The sequence below is a fragment of the Heterodontus francisci genome, chromosome 1, assembly GCF_036365525.1.
Source record: "Heterodontus francisci isolate sHetFra1 chromosome 1, sHetFra1.hap1, whole genome shotgun sequence".
NCBI classification, from domain to species: Eukaryota; Metazoa; Chordata; class Chondrichthyes; order Heterodontiformes; family Heterodontidae; genus Heterodontus; species Heterodontus francisci.
The window spans coordinates 207,692,291-207,711,563 of NC_090371.1; the positions used below are offsets into that span (position 1 = coordinate 207,692,291).

The window sequence follows — 19,273 nt, forward strand, 5'->3', positions numbered from 1 at the left end:
TGGACATGGTTGAGGGCCCTGTCAACCACAGTGGGGGGGGAATCCTCGGTTGAGGAAAGAGGAAGACATATCAGAAGCGCTGTCATGGAAGGTTGCATCATGAGAGTAGATGCGCCGGAGATGGAGAAACTGGGAGAATGGAATGGAGTCCTTGCAGGAGGCAGGGTGTGAAAAAATGTAGTCGAGGTAGCTGTGGAAGTCGGGTGGGCTTATAATGAATATTAGTAGACAGCCTATCACCAGAGATGAAGACAGAGAAGTCGAGGAAGGGAAGTGTTGGAGATGGACCATGTAAAAGTGAGAGAAGGGTGGAAATTAGAAGCAAAGTTGATAAAGTTTTCCAGTTCAGGGCAGGAGCAGGAAACGGCACCGATACAGTCATCAATGTACGGGAAAAAGAGTTGTGAGAGGGGGCCTGAGTAGTACTGGAACAAGGAATGTTCGACATATCCCACAAAAAGACAGGCATAACTAGGACCCATGCGGGTATCCATTGCAACACCTTTTACTTGAAGGAAGTGAGTGGAGTTGAAGGAGAAGTTGTTCAATGTGAGAACAAGTTCAGCCAGGCGGAGGGTGGTGGTGGTGGATGGGGACTGGTTAGTCCTCTGTTCAAGGAAGAAGCAGAAAGCTCTCAAACCATCCTGATGGGGGATGGAGGTGTAGAGAGATTGGACGTCCATAGTGAAGAGGAGAAGGCTGAGGCCAGGAAACTAGAAATTGTCAAAATGATGTAGGGCATCAGAAGAGTCACGGATGTAGTTGGGAAGAGACTGGACCAGGGGAGAAAAGATAGAGTCAAGATAGGAAGAAATAAGTTCAGTGGGGCAGGAGCAGGCTGAAACAATGTGTCTGCCGGACAGTCCTGTTTGTGGATTTTGGGAAGGAGGTAGAAGCGGGCTGTCCAGGGTTTTGGGACTATGAGGTTGGAAGCTGTAGAGGGAAGATTTCCAGAGGAGATAAGGTCAGTGACAGTCCTGTGGACAGTCGCTTGATGTTCGGTGGTGGGGTCACGGTCCGGGGGAAGTAGGAAGAAGTATGAGAGTTGGCGCTGAGCCTCTGCAAGGATTAATGTCAGTCTGGTCTGTAGCAGCAGGGATGTGTTGAGGCCAGAAGTTGCCAAAATCATTCAATTCAGCAGATGGGAAGTTAGAGTTGATAACATTTTGCCCAACAAAATCCAAGTTATCAAGGTGAGGATACAGATACCAAGAGAATTTAATGAGATGAGAGCGAGATGTTTTAGCTGCAGAAAATCAAAGCCAGGTGATTCAAGGGAGCCAAGATGAGCAGCAGGGGCATCAGATAAACAGCGGCACATATGGCAGCTTGGGATCTGAAGTTGGAATACAAAGTGTTGACAGGAAAATGGAAGGAAGAAAAGACAGAAAGAGATGCAACTTGGGTTTCACTAAGAAGCAAGAGACACTTGGATATAGAAATATGTAGAATAAATCCACTAATTATCACAAATTAATCAGATATTTGTGATAACACTGAGCTTGACAATGATTAATAATCTAGCATCATCATACCACCAAGTGCACAATAACAGGTAAAATATACACCTTCTGTGACTTTAACAGCCCCCAAATTGCAGATAAATTTTGTGTATTACCTATGGATGGTTTAAGTTTCAAAAAATTGTTCTTGGGATTTGAGCAACACTGAAAAGGCAGTACTTACTGCCAACCCTGGTTGCCTTAGGGCATTAAGAGTCAAGCACGTTGTACAAGACTGGAGTCACAAGTAGGTCAGACAGGGTAGGGGTGGGCAGGTTCCTGCATTAGTGAACCAGATGGGTTTTTAAGATGGTCCAACAGTTTTCATCGTAATTTTTCTGGTGCTAGCCCACAAATAACCAGATTTACTGAATTCAATTTCACAACTGGAATTTGAAATCTTCACCTTCAGTTGCTGGTCCAATAGCCAATTTCGCTTAACTAACTTCAAAATGAGCTTCAATTCCCTGATTAGCTTCAGAAAAAAAAACTTTAGCTTGTTGCCAGCCTCTGATATCAGAGATTATGGGCTGAATTTTCCCAGACCTTTGGAGGCGGTGGGTTGGGACTATGGCGGGGGAAGGCGTTGGTGGGGGGGCCCAATGTCTTCCCACTGTCATGTCATATGCTAGCGGTGGGAAACCTGACAGTGCGGCTGTCCGCCTGGTGGCCAATTGAGCCTGCGCTGGGAGGGCCCACCACCGTGTTGGGGGAACGGCAGGCAAATCCTGGCGGCTTCCGAGCAGATTCTGGTGTGAGGGGAGGGGTGGGTGGTGCCCTCCTTTATGGGCACTCCATGGCCCACAGAGGGACCCCCCGCAGCAACAGGGCTGCTGGTGCACCACCACCCCCTCAATTGCCGGGGCCTGCCTGTCTGGCCCCCAGCGTCCCCCAACCCAACTCAATTGTCTTTGAGGGCACCCTGCCATTTAGGCACCCTCTCCCCGGACCTGCAGCCTTAGCACTGCCACTGCTGCTGAGCTGCCGGCCTTCTGATTGGGCCAGCAGCTCTCGGGGGTGGGCTGCTGTCCTTAATTGGATGGTAACCTCTTAGCTGCCACCGGCAATGTGTCGCCCCAGGGTCCCACTGCCAGCTGAAGCAGGGTCCGGTCCTGCTTTTGGCTCCAGTGGTGGGACTTCACAATCGAGAAAATTCAGTCCTATGGCTCTGCTATTTAGGGGAAGGCAGGAGGAGGTGGGCGACAGCTGGGAACTGGACATGAAGAGGTCCTGCCAAATTTAACGGCATAACCTCATTAAACTTTTCCCCCCTTCATTTCTCACCTGGCAGATGGTCAATCTATCAATTTAGCCAATGGGAATGGCAGGCGGTCACAGGTGGAGAACATTGGGGCAGTCCCTAGTAAGCAGGATGGTAGAGGGGAAGATAGGCTATTGTGGGAGTGGGAGGAAATGAGAAACCCAGCCTGGTGAGGTGGGGGGGGGGTGGGCGGTGGGGGGTGCAGAAAGTCCATCGCAGGAGGAAAGGAGTGAGCGATTGGGGCTGGGTGCAGGGTATGGTCAATTATCAAACCAGATGCGGGGCAGAGAGAGAGAGAGAGAGAGAGGCCATGATCAGTACAGAGGAGGCAGAAGGCTTCTTTCAGGGGCTGTGGGGAAGGAGAACTCCTGTTTCTCCTGATCCACAAGGAATGCTGTAAAAGGCAATTACCTTCTTGAACCGGCAGCTCCCGATGTGTTTCACTGCCAGGTTTGCTGACCTCTGGGAAATCCACGCAGCAACTGTACAATTTAAATCAGGCCCCCTATTACACTGTGGCAGCCTGATTAAAATACAAAACTAACCCCGTTAAAACAACAATCAGCACATACATGGCAGAATCGCGACACGTTCCCTGTTAAACTTCATCCCCGACTCTCTTGCCCATCATGGGGGTTAGTATTGAGGGCTATGTTTTACAAATTTGTGCGTGTACTTTAGAACTTTACCTACAACAATGCTAATTCATAAATACAATCTCAAATTTATTATCAATAAAACTGGATTGTAGCTCCAATTCAAACAATATTTGCTCAGACTGTTTGCCGCTTTGACATAATTCATGAACAGAAGTCTGAAACGTAAGGGCATTTTGGTTATGAGCACATCAAAAGGTTTATGGAAGATATGCTTTAACATTTACAATAATCTTTTCTAGAAATTTTGTGTCAGTCCAACATTTGTAAGTACACAATTAGAATCCCTCAGCACTTAGAGCAGAGCAGTCAACTGTAAAGCAGCAGACTTCTTCATAAGCCTTTGCCTCGCACTGCTAGACACACCAGAGTTACTGTGTAAACCAGGTATGTTTACTTTAATAGATAAAAGCCAGTTTGTATATGGATATAACCTCAAATACAATGGCGCCATGATGATCAGATGACACACCCTGGTACCAATAAACCCCCACATCTATTGTAGGACAGTAACTTGCATTCGTATCGTGCTTTTAATGTAGTAAAACATCCCAAGGTATTTCACAGGAGCGTAGTTGGGCAAAGACTGGCACTGAGCCAAAGGAGAAAAGATTAGGGCAGGTGCCCAAGAGCTTGGTCAAAGAGGTAGGTTTTAAGGAGGAGACGGAGGTAGAGTAGTTTAGGGAGAGTATTCGAGTTTAGGACCTAGCCGGCTGAATACATGGTTGCCAGTGTAGTATAATGTACATAAGCTGTTGCTGGGTAGATTTTGTATATAGACCTTAAGCATCATCATAGGATGTGATGTTATGAGTCTGAACTCATGTTGCTCTGTGTTCATGTAAATCTTCTTTGGCCTCCTTGTCTCGAGAGACAATGGGTAAGCACCTAGAGGTGGTCAGTGGTTTGTGGAGCAGCGCCTGGAGTGGTTATAAAGGCCAATTCTAGAGTGAAAGACTCTTCCACAGGCGCTGCAGGTAAAATTGGTTGCCGGGGCTGTTACACAGTTGGTTCTTTCCTTGCGCTTCTGTCTTTTTTCCTGCCAACTGCTAAGTCTCTTCGACTCGCCTCTCTTTAGCCCCGCCTTTATGGCTGTCTGCCAGCTCTGGCGATCACTGGCAACTGACTCCCATGACTTGTGGTCAATGTCACAGGACTTGATGTCGCGTTTGCAGACGTCTTTAAAGCGGAGACATGGACGGCCAGTGGGTCTGATACCAGTGACTAGCTCGCTTGTACAATGTATCCTTGGGGATCCTGCCATCTTCCATGCGACTCACATGGCCAAGCCATCTCAAGCGCCGCTGGCTCAGTAGGGTGTATATGCTGGGGATGTTGGCCGCCTCGAGGACTTCTGCGTTGGAGATACGGTCCTGCCACCTGATGCCAAGAATTCTCCGGAGGCAGCGAAGATGGAATGAGTTGAGACGTCGTTCTTGGCTGACATACGTTGCCCAGGCCTCGCTGCCGTAGAGCAAGGTACTGAGGCCACAGGCCTGATACACTCGGACTTTTGTGGTCTTTTGTGTATACTCTCGATACCTTTTGTAGATAAGAGATAAGACACCTGTAAATAAACTCCTGTTACTTTGACCCAAAGTCTACTCTCCTCATTTAATACTAACAGCACACTGACAATACAGTACAGCCAGTGGTGGGGAAAAGGAATTCGGGGATGCTCAAAAGGCCAGAATTGGAGGAACGTGGCATTCCCGGAGGTTTGTGGGACTGAAGGAGGTTACAAGGATAGGGTTGGACGAGGCCATGGAGGGGTTTGAACACAAGGATGAGAATTTTAAATGTGAGATGTTGGTGGATTGTAGGTCGGCAAGCACAGGAGTGATGGGTGAATGTGTCTTGGTGCAAGTTAGGATAGGGCAGCAGAGATTTGAATGAGCACAAGTTTATTTATGGAGATTGGAAGATGGGAGGCTAGCTAGGATAGCATTGGAATAGTTGAGTTTGGAGGTAGCAAAAGCACGAATGAGGATTACAGCAGCAGATGGGCTGAGACAGTGGCAGAGATCGGTAATATTACGGAGGTGGAAGTAGGCAGTCATGGTGATGCAGAGAATAAGGAAGCAGAAGCTCAGCTTAAGGGTCAAATAGGATGCTGACGTTGCAATCTGGCTGGCTCAGCCCAAGACAGCAGCCAGGGAATGGAGTTTATAACGGGGACCGAAGACAATGGCTTTGGTCTTCCAAATGTGTAATTGGAACAGCTTTCTGCTCATCCAGTACTGTATATCAGACAAGCAGCCTGACCACACAGAGGAAATCTGATACCAGGGTTGAGAGAGGTAATGCCAATAAAGCCCAATAGCAGGTTAATTGCAACCTTACGGAATTATACAATGCAATTTCTACCGACCGCAATTATTATATGAATTATAAAATTATGAAAAATAAACTGTCCTGAATCAGTGCCAGAGTTGACATTTTAATTGCATTAAATCTATGTACACTGCCTAGCAGAATAGTTCTCCCTCTCCATGGCTCAGGAATATTGCGGCTGTTTGTAGTGCCATTGGTGAGGGAATGCATTGCTTCCCCACACCACCACCAGCGTGGCATTGAATCCTACAGGTCAAGAAGCTCTATGCCTGATCTGCAATGTCTCTATGCAATTTGCAATGTTCTCCTTCTTCTTCTTTGGCTGCCTTGTCTCGAGAGACAATGGGTAAGCACCTAGAGATGGTCAGTGGTTTGTGAAGCAGCGCCTAGGGTGGCTATAAAGGCCAATTCTGGAGTGACAGACTCTTCCACAGGCACTGCAGATAAAAGAGGTTGTTGGGGCTGTTACACAGTTGGCTCTCTCCTTGCGTTTCAGTCTTTTTTCCTGCCAGCTGCTAAGTCTCTTCGACTCGCCATTCTTTAGCTCCGCCTTTATGGCTGTCTGCCAGCTCTGGCGATCACTGGCAACTGACTCCAACGACTTGTGATCAATGTCACAGGACTTCATGTCACGTTTGCAGACGTCTTTAAAGCGGAGGCATGGACGGCCAGTGGGTCTGATACCAGTGATGAGCTCGCTGTACAATCTGTAATGTTAGTGTTGAAATAACCTAAGAGCACCACAGTCTGCTGGAGAGGGAAACAAAACAGAACAAAAACCATGGATCTTTCTTTTTAAAATCACTGCCCAGTGGCCCCTTGCTGCACAGAACATTTCAGCAGTTAGAAATTCAACTCTGGAACCTCAGAGTGTGATCTATTCTCACATTAGAGGTTCTACACACAAAAAAAGTCCCAACATAGAGCCTCATTTTCAAAATGGCTGTCATGTTGCTCATTTTCCTGCTATGGGCAGAGAGGCTTCAAGCAGAAGTAAGGGAGAATATCTTGACAGACTGGTCCCTAATGCCTCCGAGCAACTGATCAAAGGAATTCTGGAGATTGCCTAAGACTGCTGTGTACCCAGCCTCAGTTACCAAGCTGTTAGACAATGAGGGTAAAGAATCCAAAGTGTTACAGAGAAAGTGGACACTTACCCAAATTACCCTACATGAAACAAGTTTTCCAAAAAGAAAGTTTTGCTTTTCCAACTTGAAAGTATCAAATTGGCCTTGCAATCAACTTCCAACAATAGTATACCTACTAAAAGAGTGAGGTTGTATGTCTGGTGAAAATAATTTGCTATTTTCAAACCTTGATCAAAGATGCAGCTGTATGTCCATTATACGGTGTAAAGCAGAAAAATGTAACAAGATATTTCTGAAGAATAGAATTCGCTCAAAGATTTTTTTTTTGCACAAATGTCTACTGTGGATGAGTGGACTGTCCTCATAATAAGAAATAAGTGTAGTTAGTGATTTTTCAGATTGGTGAATTTTAACTAGTGTCAACTAAGTGGCCTGCTTTAGCTAGCAAGTTCCCTCTAATTACAAAGCAGCCACAATTACTAGTTTTAAATTATGAAACTCTTACCGGACAGAAGTACGTATTCTCCACAATGTGTTTCGCCACATCATGTTCACCTGACACAGACATGATAAACAGCAATGCATCTCGAGCTTGTTGTCCCACTCCTCCCTCTCGGTGAATGAAAGGAATCAGCAGGGAGAAGATAAGGAAGTTTGCTGCTCCCTGGTCTTCACTAGTGTGGAAAAAGAGTTCCAGGATGGAAGGGTCCTTGGCCAGGATGGAACAAAGCTGATTAAGCAGCAAAACCAGTTCAGTTTCCACAATGGGAGTAGTCGTCCCAGAGCACACACTTAACATCATCATTAAAGGCTTCAGGATTGGCTTGTGGTGCAGCAAAGGCTGATGGCATTGTGTGACCAACATTTCATACATTTTTATCTGCTCGATTTTCATTTCATCTGTGAACTCCCTTCGAAGACTCCACAGGAAAAGTTTCTCCATGACATTTTCTGTCACCACAAACTCCAGGATGGGACCCATGGCAGCATCTTCAGCTCGCTCCTCAATCAGCAGAATGATCATGTGTTCAACATAATTCTGGACAGCACTAGCTTCGTCAGGAGGGATAAGCCCATGTCTTGCACTGGAGTTCTTCAACGGGTCGTGCCTTTCTAAAATCTTTACCACCTGTGCAGGAATAAGGTTTGTTGACATTAGTCACATTGCAAAAGGTTAAATGCAGTTTTAAAAATTAAATCTCAGTTGGGGCAGCAGCTCAGAGCTACAATGAACGTCAGTATGCCTGGGTTCAGAAGGGGTGGGGTCAAGAGGAAATCAGCCAATGTTTCTCCTTCTGGTTGCTGTCCAATGAATGATCCCTGTATTGGAAAGTGTACATAACATGTCATTGGGTGAGGGCAGAATTGGGTTGAATTACTTATTGTACAATGCAGATGACACCATCGTGGCGTGTAACAGTAAAGAGTTTTCCTAACTAGAAGATGCATCATAAAAGTGCCCAATCTTTCTTTCATCTGAAGGCCACAAATACACCAGATAGTGAGCAGAGCGCTGACTGATTTTCTCCTCTGTCCTCGGGGGCACTGAGAATTGATTCTAAACCAGATGATGTTAACAAACGTAGAATAAAAATGGGAGTCAAATCCGACACTGCCCAGGTCCTGTAATTCAACAACTCACTGGATAAACACAAGTCACCAGGACAGCTATCCAGTTTAACACATTTGTTTCGAAATATGTGTTGGCAGATGAGAGAAAGAACTGTGTCACAAAAAACTTATTGCAGAAGGCTGAATAAGCCAATACCATTAGTTGTTGCCTAGTCCTGTAAATTGGGAGTGACTCCCATTGTTGTTGGTGGAGACACTTCCTTTTACTTGCTTATCCCACTTCTTTAGAAAGCAGCCTCCAAAAAGCCAAGGAATGGAAAATAGAAAATAATGACATTTTCAATGTTTATTCAGGTCAGAACTAGAAAGAAAATTTTCAGTGTAAAGAACAAAAATTGTATTCAAACTTATTGTGATGCATCACGAAGTGGATGGTTCATTCCTTCTAAACAGTGAATTAGGTTAGCACATTACAGTACAATTCCTTAATAAGCAAGTTACCAAGTGCATTAACAGAGCACACAAATTTATTTTCGGTGAACAGGTTAACCAGTGCACTACCAAAGAAAAATAAACCCTAAGGAAGTCTGAGTCACTCTTAATCCAGATAAAAACCATCAATTTGAGAATAGATTATTTTTTTTTAGGACAATGGTTTTATTAGTCTTTTGGTCCAAGCCAAAGGAACCTAGGTTTTGTGCTATTCAACAGATCAAGTCCAGTTAAATCAATCCACTATAAGAACATAAAAAAGGAGCAGAAGTAGACCATATGGCCCCTTGAGTCTGCTTTGCCATTCAATACGATCCTGACTGATATTATACCTCAACTTCACTTTCCCATTTGCTCCCCGTATCCCTCAATTCCTTGAGAGACCAAAAATCTCCCAATTTCAGCCTTGTATATACTCCATGATAGAACATCCACAACCTTATGGGGTAGAGAATTCCAAAGATTCACAATCCTCTGAGTGAAGAAATTTCACCTCATCTCAGTCCTAAATGATCATTCCCTTATCCTGAGATGGTGACCCTGTGTTTTAGATTCCTCAGTCAGGGGAAACTACCTCTGATGAACCAGTTCTGATGAACGGTCACAGACCTGAAACGTTAACATTGCTTCTCTGTCCACAGATGCTGCCAGACCTGCTGAATATTTCCAGCACTTTTTGGTTTTGAAACAACTTCACCGTGTCTACTTTGTCCAGCCCCTTCAGAATCTTGTATGGTTCAATGGGGTTAGCTCTCATTCTCCTAAACTCCAGAGAGTGTAGGCCCAATTTACTCTCATCATTGGTCAACCATCTCATCCCAGGAACTAATCTGATGAACCTTCACTGTACCACCTCTAACAAAAGTATATCCTTGTTCTTATACTGCAGTCCCCTTGAAATAAAGGTCAACATGCCATGTGCCTTTTTAATTGCTTGCTGTACCTGCATGCTAACTTTGTGTGTTCCTTGTACAAGTACACCCAAGTCTCTCTGAGCATCAGCATTTAAAAATATTCTGCTTTCCTATTCTTAATACCAAAACGAATAACTTCACACTTCCCCACATTATACTCCATCTACCACCTTGTTGCCCACTCACTTAACCTGTTTATATCTCTTTGCAGCCTCTCTGTGTCCTCCTCACAGCTTTGCATTCCCACCTAATTTTGTATCATCAGCAAACTTGGATACATTACTCTTGGTCTCTTCATCTAAGTCATTAATATCAATAGTAAATAACTGAGGCCCCAGCACTGATCCTTGCGGCACTACACTAGTCACAGCCTGCTAACTTGAAAATACCCCGTTTAGCCCTACTCTCTTCCCTCCTGTTAGCCAATTCTCTATCCATGCTAATCTATTACCCCAACTCCATGAGCCCTTATCTTGCGTATTAACCTTTTATGTGGCACCTTATCAAATGCCTTTTGGAAATCCAAACATACTATATCCCCTTTATCTACCCTACCAGTTACATCCTCAAAAAACTCAAATAAATTTGTCAAACACAATTTCCTTTCGTAAAACCATGTTGACTTTGTCTGATTATACTGTGATGTTCTAAGTGCATCGTTAAGATGTCCTTAATAATAGATTCCAGCATTTTCCCAGCAACTGATGTTAGGCTAACTGGTCTGTAGTTCCCTGTTTTCTCTCTCCCTCCTTTCTTGAATAAGGGTGTTACATTTGCTAACTTCCATGACCAGTGCATCCATGTGGACTAAAACTTCATCAATGTCACTTCATCATCATTATCATTTAGGCTGTGTTCATTCACTGTAGGATGTAAAAATATTGGACTCATGATGCACAAAGGGAAAATAAAGTGTATGATGAACTATAAGCCAGAAGATACCATAAAAATTGAAGACCAACATCATGTTTACAAAAGGAACAGTGATGAATTAAAGTGAACTGGAGCAATTATGAATTGATGAAATAAACGCAAAAAAAAGGACAAATTTTGCTGCAGACAAGATGGAGTAAGAGGTCAGGTGACCATTCCTGTACTGCAACATATACACCATGACTGATGGAGATTAAACTCGTCACATCTGGACTGGCTCTGGGGAAGACACATTAAAATGTTAAACAGGCCATTTAATGCTAACTGGCTCCTATCTTCAAGAATTGAGCTGACAAAGACCTTGGCAGACACAGTGACTCCAGATGCAAGACCAAGATAATAGATGGGAAAATACACCACTTTATCAAGATAAGTCACATTAAAGGCCTGCTCCCGACCTGAACCCGACGAGTCGGGTTCGGGTCGGGTCGGGTCGGGTTCCACTTCCGGGTCCGGTTGGGCCAGGTCCAGGTCGGATGCACACAGCAGGAATTGCAGGTAAGTGTTAAAAGTAAAAAAGCTACCTGAGCTGGGAGTCCGGGACGTCAAGGAGGGAAACTCTGAGTCTGCACAGTGAGCAACTCGATGATGTCATCAGGCTCATGCTGCAGCTTCCTGCAGATTGGGAGTCGGAAGGTAAGTAAAGGGAACATTCCGGTGGTCGGGTCGGGTCAGGTCAGGTCGGGTTGAATGCGGGAAAAATTGGAGGGGCTTGGGCCGGGTCAGGCTCGGGTCTGATGTGGTCCTGTCGGGTTCGGGTTGTTTTTTTTTCCCTGACCTGAACAGGCCTTTAAGCCACATTCCAACCCCACTGTATAAAAATGGCCCCACATTCAAAGGCATTGAATGGATACACCAGGGGAGAGCATCTATGGTCACCTGACTGAAACCCAGCCTGATGAGGGTTTTTTTCAAAAAGAGATTTCTCCCAGTGAGAGAGAAAGCCAGCCAGTGAGGAAGCTGATACATCCATTCCAGCCAAGACCAAGACCTTGCTGGTAACATCTAAACCACCGTGGCACAGACTCCAAAGGTGACCTTGAAAATTCCCCATCTGAGAAATTTTAACAAGATTGTCCATCGACTTTGACTGAGTCTTAAACAAATGAATCTGCAATACTTCAGTGAACCAAGGAAAGGAACATCAGGTATGCAATGCTGTTAATACAAATTCCTCCTGGAAAACCAAGAAGGTTTCAAAGTGAATTAGAACTATCAGATTTAAATGCATGCTATCCTCTAATCTCTATCTTTTCTTGCATGTGTGCATATGTGTGACTGTGTGGGTGGGTCAGGTTATGAGCATTTTTGGGTATTGTTTAATAGTTATCTTTTTTACCTACAAGAAAACCTGTTGTTTGTCTGTTTATTTAAAACACTTGGACTAAAACACTTAAAAAAAAATACACTATCTGCAGTCAGTCGAGAGGTGAAAAGTGAAAGTTACCCACACCATTTCCCACCTGTCCGTAACACCAAGAAATTGAAAAGGTGACTGAATATAAATATCTAGGCCAAACATTAACGATGGAGGATTGTACAAATGAAGAGGTACTAAGTAGGATTTAGGCAGCATGGAGTTGTTTCAGGAGATACAGAGATATTGGGCTGAATTTTATGAGTGCGCTGCAATTTGCGGCAGCGCACTCTGATGGTGGCATGCATCCCACGCACATGCACCGCCCGAGCCCCCACAATATTCCTTAAAGCTATAAATAAATTTCTATATTCCACTGAATCGAATGCATTCTCATAGTCAATAAATCCAACGCACAGGTTCAATTGATATTCGTTTGCCTTCTCAATGAGTTGGAACATTGTATGGAGATGGTCTGTTGTAGACTCTCCTTCCCTAAACCCCATTTGTTCTCTTGGTTGGTGTTCGTCTAATGTTGTCTTTATCCTATTTTGAATAATTCTAGGTAGAATTTGTACAAAAGAGATAATAGATCGATGGGTCAGTAATTCTTATGTCTGTTCTGACTCCTTTTTTATGAATAAAAATTTTTGCTTCTTTCCAACATCTTGGTATCTTTTGTTCCTTGAACATTTGATTATATAATATAATGAGCTATGATTGTCTCATTACCTCCCTCCTCGAGTATATCACTTGTTAGTTCATCCTCCCCGGGGCCCTGTTTCTTTTCATCTGCTTCAATGCATTTTCAACTTCTGCCTCAATAACAACTGGCATTTTGTTTGTGAACACTGTTGTTTCTTTATCTTCAAATCCTTCTGGTTTGGAACTGTATAAGTCCTGCTAGAAGTCCGAACATACCTTAAACACTTCTCTATTTGATGCAAGACTGCCATCTGCTTTTTAGAAATTGTTGAATTCTTGTTTTTACTGTTTCTTTTAAAGATTTCTTTTGACCCTCTTCCTGCTTCTAATATTTTAATTTACTCCTCTCTTCTCATCCTGTTCCTTTGGTGTTGTTTTTTCCTAGTTATTTTAACAGCTTCAGCATATTCAATTTTCTCAGTTTTGAGTGGTATTCTCCTGAGTACCTACTGTCACTTCGCATGGATTAAAAATATACCTCCACTTAAATGAAATTTGAAGCGTTTCTGCAGTGAGTTTTGTGTCATGTAAGTAGCATATTTATAATAAAAATAGAAAATGCTGGAAAGACTCAGCAGGTTAGGCACCATTTGAGGAGGGAACAAGATGATTTAATAGTTCATATATGGCCCCTTGGACTCTTCGTCAGGACTGGAAGATATTGCCGATTGTAATAGCATTTGAACAGTTAACATTCTGCCTAATTTATTGAGTGTTTTCAGCACTTTCTGTTCTTCTTTCAGATTCTCAACATCTGCAGTATTTTGGTTTTTTGGCACATTTATAACCCGGAACAAGACTAGAAGAGCAATCTAGAGACATGTTCAGCTGGTTCAACAAGTTCCTAAGTTCCTATTCAAACTATCGTGGCAAGCAACATGTTTCGTATTGGCAGTCCTGCAATAGTGAAGAAACAGTATAAAAAAAATAAAGTAACAGTTAAAAACAAAAAACAGCACATTTTGTGGCATGGCAACAGTGTCAAAATAAAATATTTGCAAAATGCAAAATTAACATTCAAGAACACAATGAAATGTCATAGCTTCCTTCAGTACTTTAAGGAGTGGCTAAACACTGAATGAAAGGATGATAGCCAAAATCAGGGTTTACATAACATTTCAGTGCCAAGAGAATGCGATGAAATTACCTATGCTGATCTGCCAAGTCTTGTTAATGTTTCATGAGCTTCTCCCCTTTTGGATTGTTAATACATATAAAACACTCTATAGATTTATTAATTTTCCACATCCTTTTAATTGATCTTTGAATGTGAACCTTGCTGTTATAATTATATTTTCTACATTTTTGAAAGGTTGTTAAAATCAGCAATGTCACCATAGAAATAATTGAATAGAGTAGCACTTTTGACAGTCAACCCTTTAACAATTTTGTGGAATGAGGAGGATGTTGAGAATATGGAACAAGGTTAAATGAAATGCTGCAATTAACTTCTACAACAACTTGCATTATAACTTCTTTAATGTAGTAAAACATCCCAAGGTGCTTCACAGGAGCTTTATGAAACAAAATTTGACACAAGCCATATAAGGGGACCTTAGGCCAGATGGCTAAAATATTGGTTAAAGAGGTAGGTTTTAAAGAGTGTCTTAAAGGAGCAAAGCAAGGTAGAGAGGCTGAGAGGTTTAGGGCCTTGGCAGTTGAAGGCACAATCACCAAAGCTGGAGCAATTAAAATCAGGATAGTGCAAGAGGCCAGAATTGGAGGAATGCAGATATCTCACAGGATTGTAGGGTTGGAGCAGTTTAAAGAAATAGTGAGGGGCAAGACTATGGAGAGATTGAAAACAAGGATGGGAATTAAAATCATGGTGTTGCTTAACCACAAGTCAGTGAGCAGAGGGGTGATAGGTGAACAGGACTTAGTGCGAGTTAAAACACAAGCAGCAGAGATTTGGATGATCTCAAGTTTATGGACGGTAAAATGTGGGAGACCAGCCAGCAGTGCATTGGAATAGTCAAGTCTAGGGGTAACAAAAGCATGAATGAGGGTTTCAGCAGCAGATCAGCTGAAACAGAGATGGTGTCCAGAGATATTATGGAGGTGGAAATAGGCAGTCTTAGTGATGACATGATATATGGTCTGAAGCTCATCTCAGGTCAAGTATGGCATCAAGGTTGTGCACAGTCTTGTGAACAGAATGTACCAGAAAAATAGGAAAGGGAAGGGATCCAAGTAAGACTGGAACAAAGAACGTTCAACTCATCTCGCTTAAAGGCAGGCACAGACAGGACCCATATTGGCATGCTTTATTTTGCTGAAGTGACTGGAGTCAAAGGAGAAGGTGTTCAAGGTGAGAACATGTTCAACCACATGAAAGCGGGTGGTGTTAGATGGGAATTCGTTGGGCCTCCGTTCAACGAAGAAGTGAAGGGCCCGCAGGCTGTCCTGAAGGGGATGAAGGTGTAGAGGGACTGGACGTCCATGGTGAACAGGAGAAGGTTAGAGCCAGGAAACTGGAAACTGTATAAGTGGCGGAGGATATTGGAAGAGTCACGGATGCAGGTTGGGAGAGACTAGACGAGGGAAGAAAACAAGTCGAGATAAGACATCATAGATTCTCGTAGTCCCCCTGCTTCTGCCTCCTTCCCAAAATCCACAAATATGACTGCCCCTGTAGACACATGGGGGGAATTTTAGCACACAAAAAACAGGTGGATTGGGAGCAGGTAGGAGGTGAATATTTTAAAAGTGTGAACCTTGAACCCAACACGCCCACTTCTAGGTTTAACAGAAGGGGACAAGGTGAGCAATTTAAATATGTTAATGGGACTAGCAGCCTCTGATTTAACCTGATTTGCAGGTTTTAATGTGGATGGCTGTTTTTCCCAGGCATTGGGAAACCTGGGAGCTGAAGTGAGGCGAGAACAGCTTCAGGGAGAAGCTAAGTGCCTTTCCAGCACTAGTTGCAGGGCAGGAGGAGCAGGAATTCCTCACCCGGCCCCAAGGTCCCCTCCACATCCCCCCACCATACAAACCCCCGAGGTTGGAGATTGAAAACTACCCCCACAACCACCCAAAATAACTACCCCACAACCTTGAATTGAGGACTGGATATTGCACTGTCCAGATTGGGGACTGGATACTGGATACACTCCTGCCAGGATCATGGATCAGACCTGCCTGGTCTTAAGGCCTGCTCCACCATGCTCCCTGCCTGACTGGAAACCAAGCCGGTCAATCAGGCTGACTTCCAGTGGGGAACCTGTCAGGGTCAAAAGATGCAGTTAAAACTCCACAACACATGTGGAAATCCAGGTGTCCATGTTTCCAGCCAAAGCTCCGCATGCCACCCCATCTCAGAACTCACCCACTGTTAAAATCCTGGCCATCATTTCAGCCTGTTCTTGCCCCATGGAACTTACTTCTTCCCATCTGTATGTTATTTATTTTGGTTGATTCACAGACAAACTCACCTGAGCCCAATGGTTTTTAAACACAATGGTGCAGGTTTCTGAATCCACTCCTGAGAGAGTCGGGGCCTGCTGATTTCCTTTGCTAACGGCAGCTGAAGCCATGTCGTTCAGATATGTTTTAGATCATTTGGGAAATATGTCAGCAAAATATAGTCGGTCCTTTTCTGCAATCCCACACGACCAACCACCATGCTGTATGAAGACTGCCTAGTTTGTGATTCGTGGTAACCTGGGAAAGATTAAAAAATATAGATAAATACACCTTCAAATACAACTACTGAAAAGAAATTCAACTGATTATTTTAGACGGGAGCCCATGGTTACTGTTCTCATGTCTTTCATAACTTACTTTTCTGAACTGTTTTAAAACACACGATTTCTATACAGATTATTATCTTATCGTCTCCAGCATCACTCTGAAGAGGATTGATGCTTTACCTTTTATATTACCCCACCCAGGATTGAGGCCCCATTGGCACAGTTCCAGTCACAAATTGATTACACTGGTTGATTGTGCTGATTCATGGGAGATTTCATATTTGGCCTCATATTCATTAGTTTAGTGGAAACTTGGGCACAATTTGACCTCAGCCAGATGGGCACATTTGGGCGCAATTTCTTGCTTCCACCCACTGAGGAAACTTCAGACCAAGATCATTTAGTACTCAGATATACAAAAGGAAGGTCTAAAGGCAATTAGGTACAATTGGGCAGTACTACACGAAAGCCAGAATGGTAGCAAGATGGAGGGGGGCAGGTGGGGTGGGGGGGGGGGGAAGAAAAGGAGATGGAGCACTGGGGGCTGGAGGAGGGAGGTGGCAGGAGAAGAGGTGGCGAGAGGGTCGGTGGGGGAATGGTGGAGGAATGGCGGGAGAGGGAGGCGAGATGGTGGGGGGAGCGGGAGGGAGGGGGATGATGGGGGGAGGGAGGGGGAATGAGGAGATGGGGTGGTGGGGGGGTGGGGGTGGGGGAGGATGATTATTGGGGGTCTGGCCGAGTTTCCTCAGGCCTCAGGAAACCCAGCAGCTGAAGGGAGGCATGGACTGCTGGATGGGAGAGATAAAAGAAGAGACAAAGTGTCAGGAGACTATTTAATATGAGGAGCCAAGCTCAGACAAACCCAATCCTATCCCTCACCCAATGCCAACACACATATTCCAACAGGGATCATACATTAGCAAATAGGAGTGGGAATCAAAACCTCTATTAGGGAGCTGCATCTTCTCCACCTCAAAATCTGATATTGCAAGATGGTCCACTGGTTGCAACTTCTACAACTGAACATTATATATTTTGTGCTGTCATTTTATTTTTCAGGCTACCTAGCAGTTTCCATCCTTCAGGAATGAATGCACAATCCTCTGTAACTACCTGATGAACACAAAAGCAAAATAGCAAAAGAAGTAAAGGTCAGGACACAACCCCACGTGTGGATCTGGGCATCATTTCCAACTTTAACCGTTTGATGCCATCTATGTATGGTTTTGGACACAGCAGGTAAGAATGGCATTCGCAATGTTACCTTTACCTTCTGTTGTCTTCACTGCTGCTTAACACTACCTCAAAAGAAGGCTTAATGCCAAATCTAATCCAATATCAGGGGCCTTCCAGTTACAAAATTCAACTCAGGAAATTCCCAACCCTCTGCCATGGGAACAGTTTCTCTTTGTCTAGATCCCTCATGATTTGGGACATCTCTATCAAATCTTATCTCAACCTACTCTTCTCCAAGGAGAACAACCCCAGCTTCTTCAACCTACTCATGTAGCTGAAGTCCCTCAACCCTGGAATCATTCTTGTAATTGTTTTCTGCACCATCTCTAAAACCTTCAGGTCCTTCCTAAACTGTGGTGCCTAGAATTGGACACAATACTCCAAGTTGAGGCCAAACTAGTGTTTTATTAAGGTTCATCATAACTTCCTTGCTTTTCTACTCTATGCCTCTATTTAAAAGCCCAGGATCCTGGATACCTTTTTAACCACTTTCTCTACCTGCACTGCCACCTTCAATGATTTGTGCACTTATACCCCTAGGTCCCTCTGCTCCTGCACCCCCTTTAGAATCGTACCTTTTATTTTATACGACCTCTCCTCATTTTATCTACCAAAATGTATCAATACCCTTCTCTGCATTAAATTTCATCTGCCACATGCCTGCCCATTCCACCAAGCTTTTGAGGTTTTCTTGATGTCTATCACTATCCTCCTCACAGTTCACAAAACTTTCAAGTTTTCTGTCATCTGCAAATTTTGAAATTGTGCCCTGCACACCCAGGTCTAGGTCATTAACATAGATCAAGAAAAGCAGTGATCCTAATATCGACCCCTGGGGAACCCCACTATATACCTTCCTTCAGTCCAAAACACAACTGTTCACCATTACTCTCTGTTTCCTGTCACTCAGCCAACTTTGTATCCATGCTGCTACTGTCCCTTTTATTCCATGGGCTTCAATTTTGCTGGCTTTATCAAACACATTTTGAAAGTCCATATACACCACATCAACCACATTACCCTCACCAACCGTCTCTGTTACCTAAACAAAAAACTCAAGCAAGTTAGTTAAACATGATCTGCCGGTTAACAAATCCATGCAGCCTTTGCTTAACTCACCCACACGTGTCCAAGTGACTGTTAATTTAGTTCCAGATTATCGTTACGAACAGCTTTCTCACCACCAAAGTTAAACTGACTGGTCTGTAGTTGCTGGATTTATTGAACTCGGGTGTAACATTTGCAATTCTCCAGTCCTCTGGCATCACCACCGCATCTAAGGAGGATTGGAAGATTATGGCTAGTGCCTCTGCAATTCCCATCCTTACTTCCCTTAGTTTTCTTGGATGCATCTGATCCAGGCTTGGTGACTTATCAACTTTAAGTACAACCAGCCTTTCTAATACCTCCTCTATCAATTTTTAGCCCATCTAGTGTCTCAACTACCTCCTCTTTCACTATGACTCCAGTAGCATCTTTTTCCTTGATAAATACAGATGCAAAGTACTTATTTAGTATATCAGCCATGCCC

The 19,273-nt window shown here is 43.8% G+C and overlaps 1 protein-coding gene across 4 annotated transcripts in view; it reads right to left on the reverse strand.

The window, feature by feature from the left end:
* Positions 1-19,273, reverse strand: part of fhip1aa (FHF complex subunit HOOK interacting protein 1Aa) — a 196,706-nt gene that overhangs the window by 85,301 nt on the left and 92,132 nt on the right. For 2 of the 4 annotated variants that reach the window (XM_068041076.1, XM_068041085.1), the window contains exons 2-4: positions 18,862-19,018; positions 16,249-16,477; positions 7,347-7,970 (exon numbers count right to left, since the gene is read on the reverse strand). In XM_068041076.1, coding sequence (XP_067897177.1) covers positions 7,347-7,970; positions 16,249-16,350 — 726 coding nt within the window. In that variant the 5' untranslated portion in view covers positions 16,351-16,477; positions 18,862-19,018. The remainder of the gene's footprint in view (positions 1-7,346; positions 7,971-16,248; positions 16,478-18,861; positions 19,019-19,273) is intronic. The other 2 variants (XM_068041066.1, XM_068041094.1) reach the window with 1 other exon arrangement.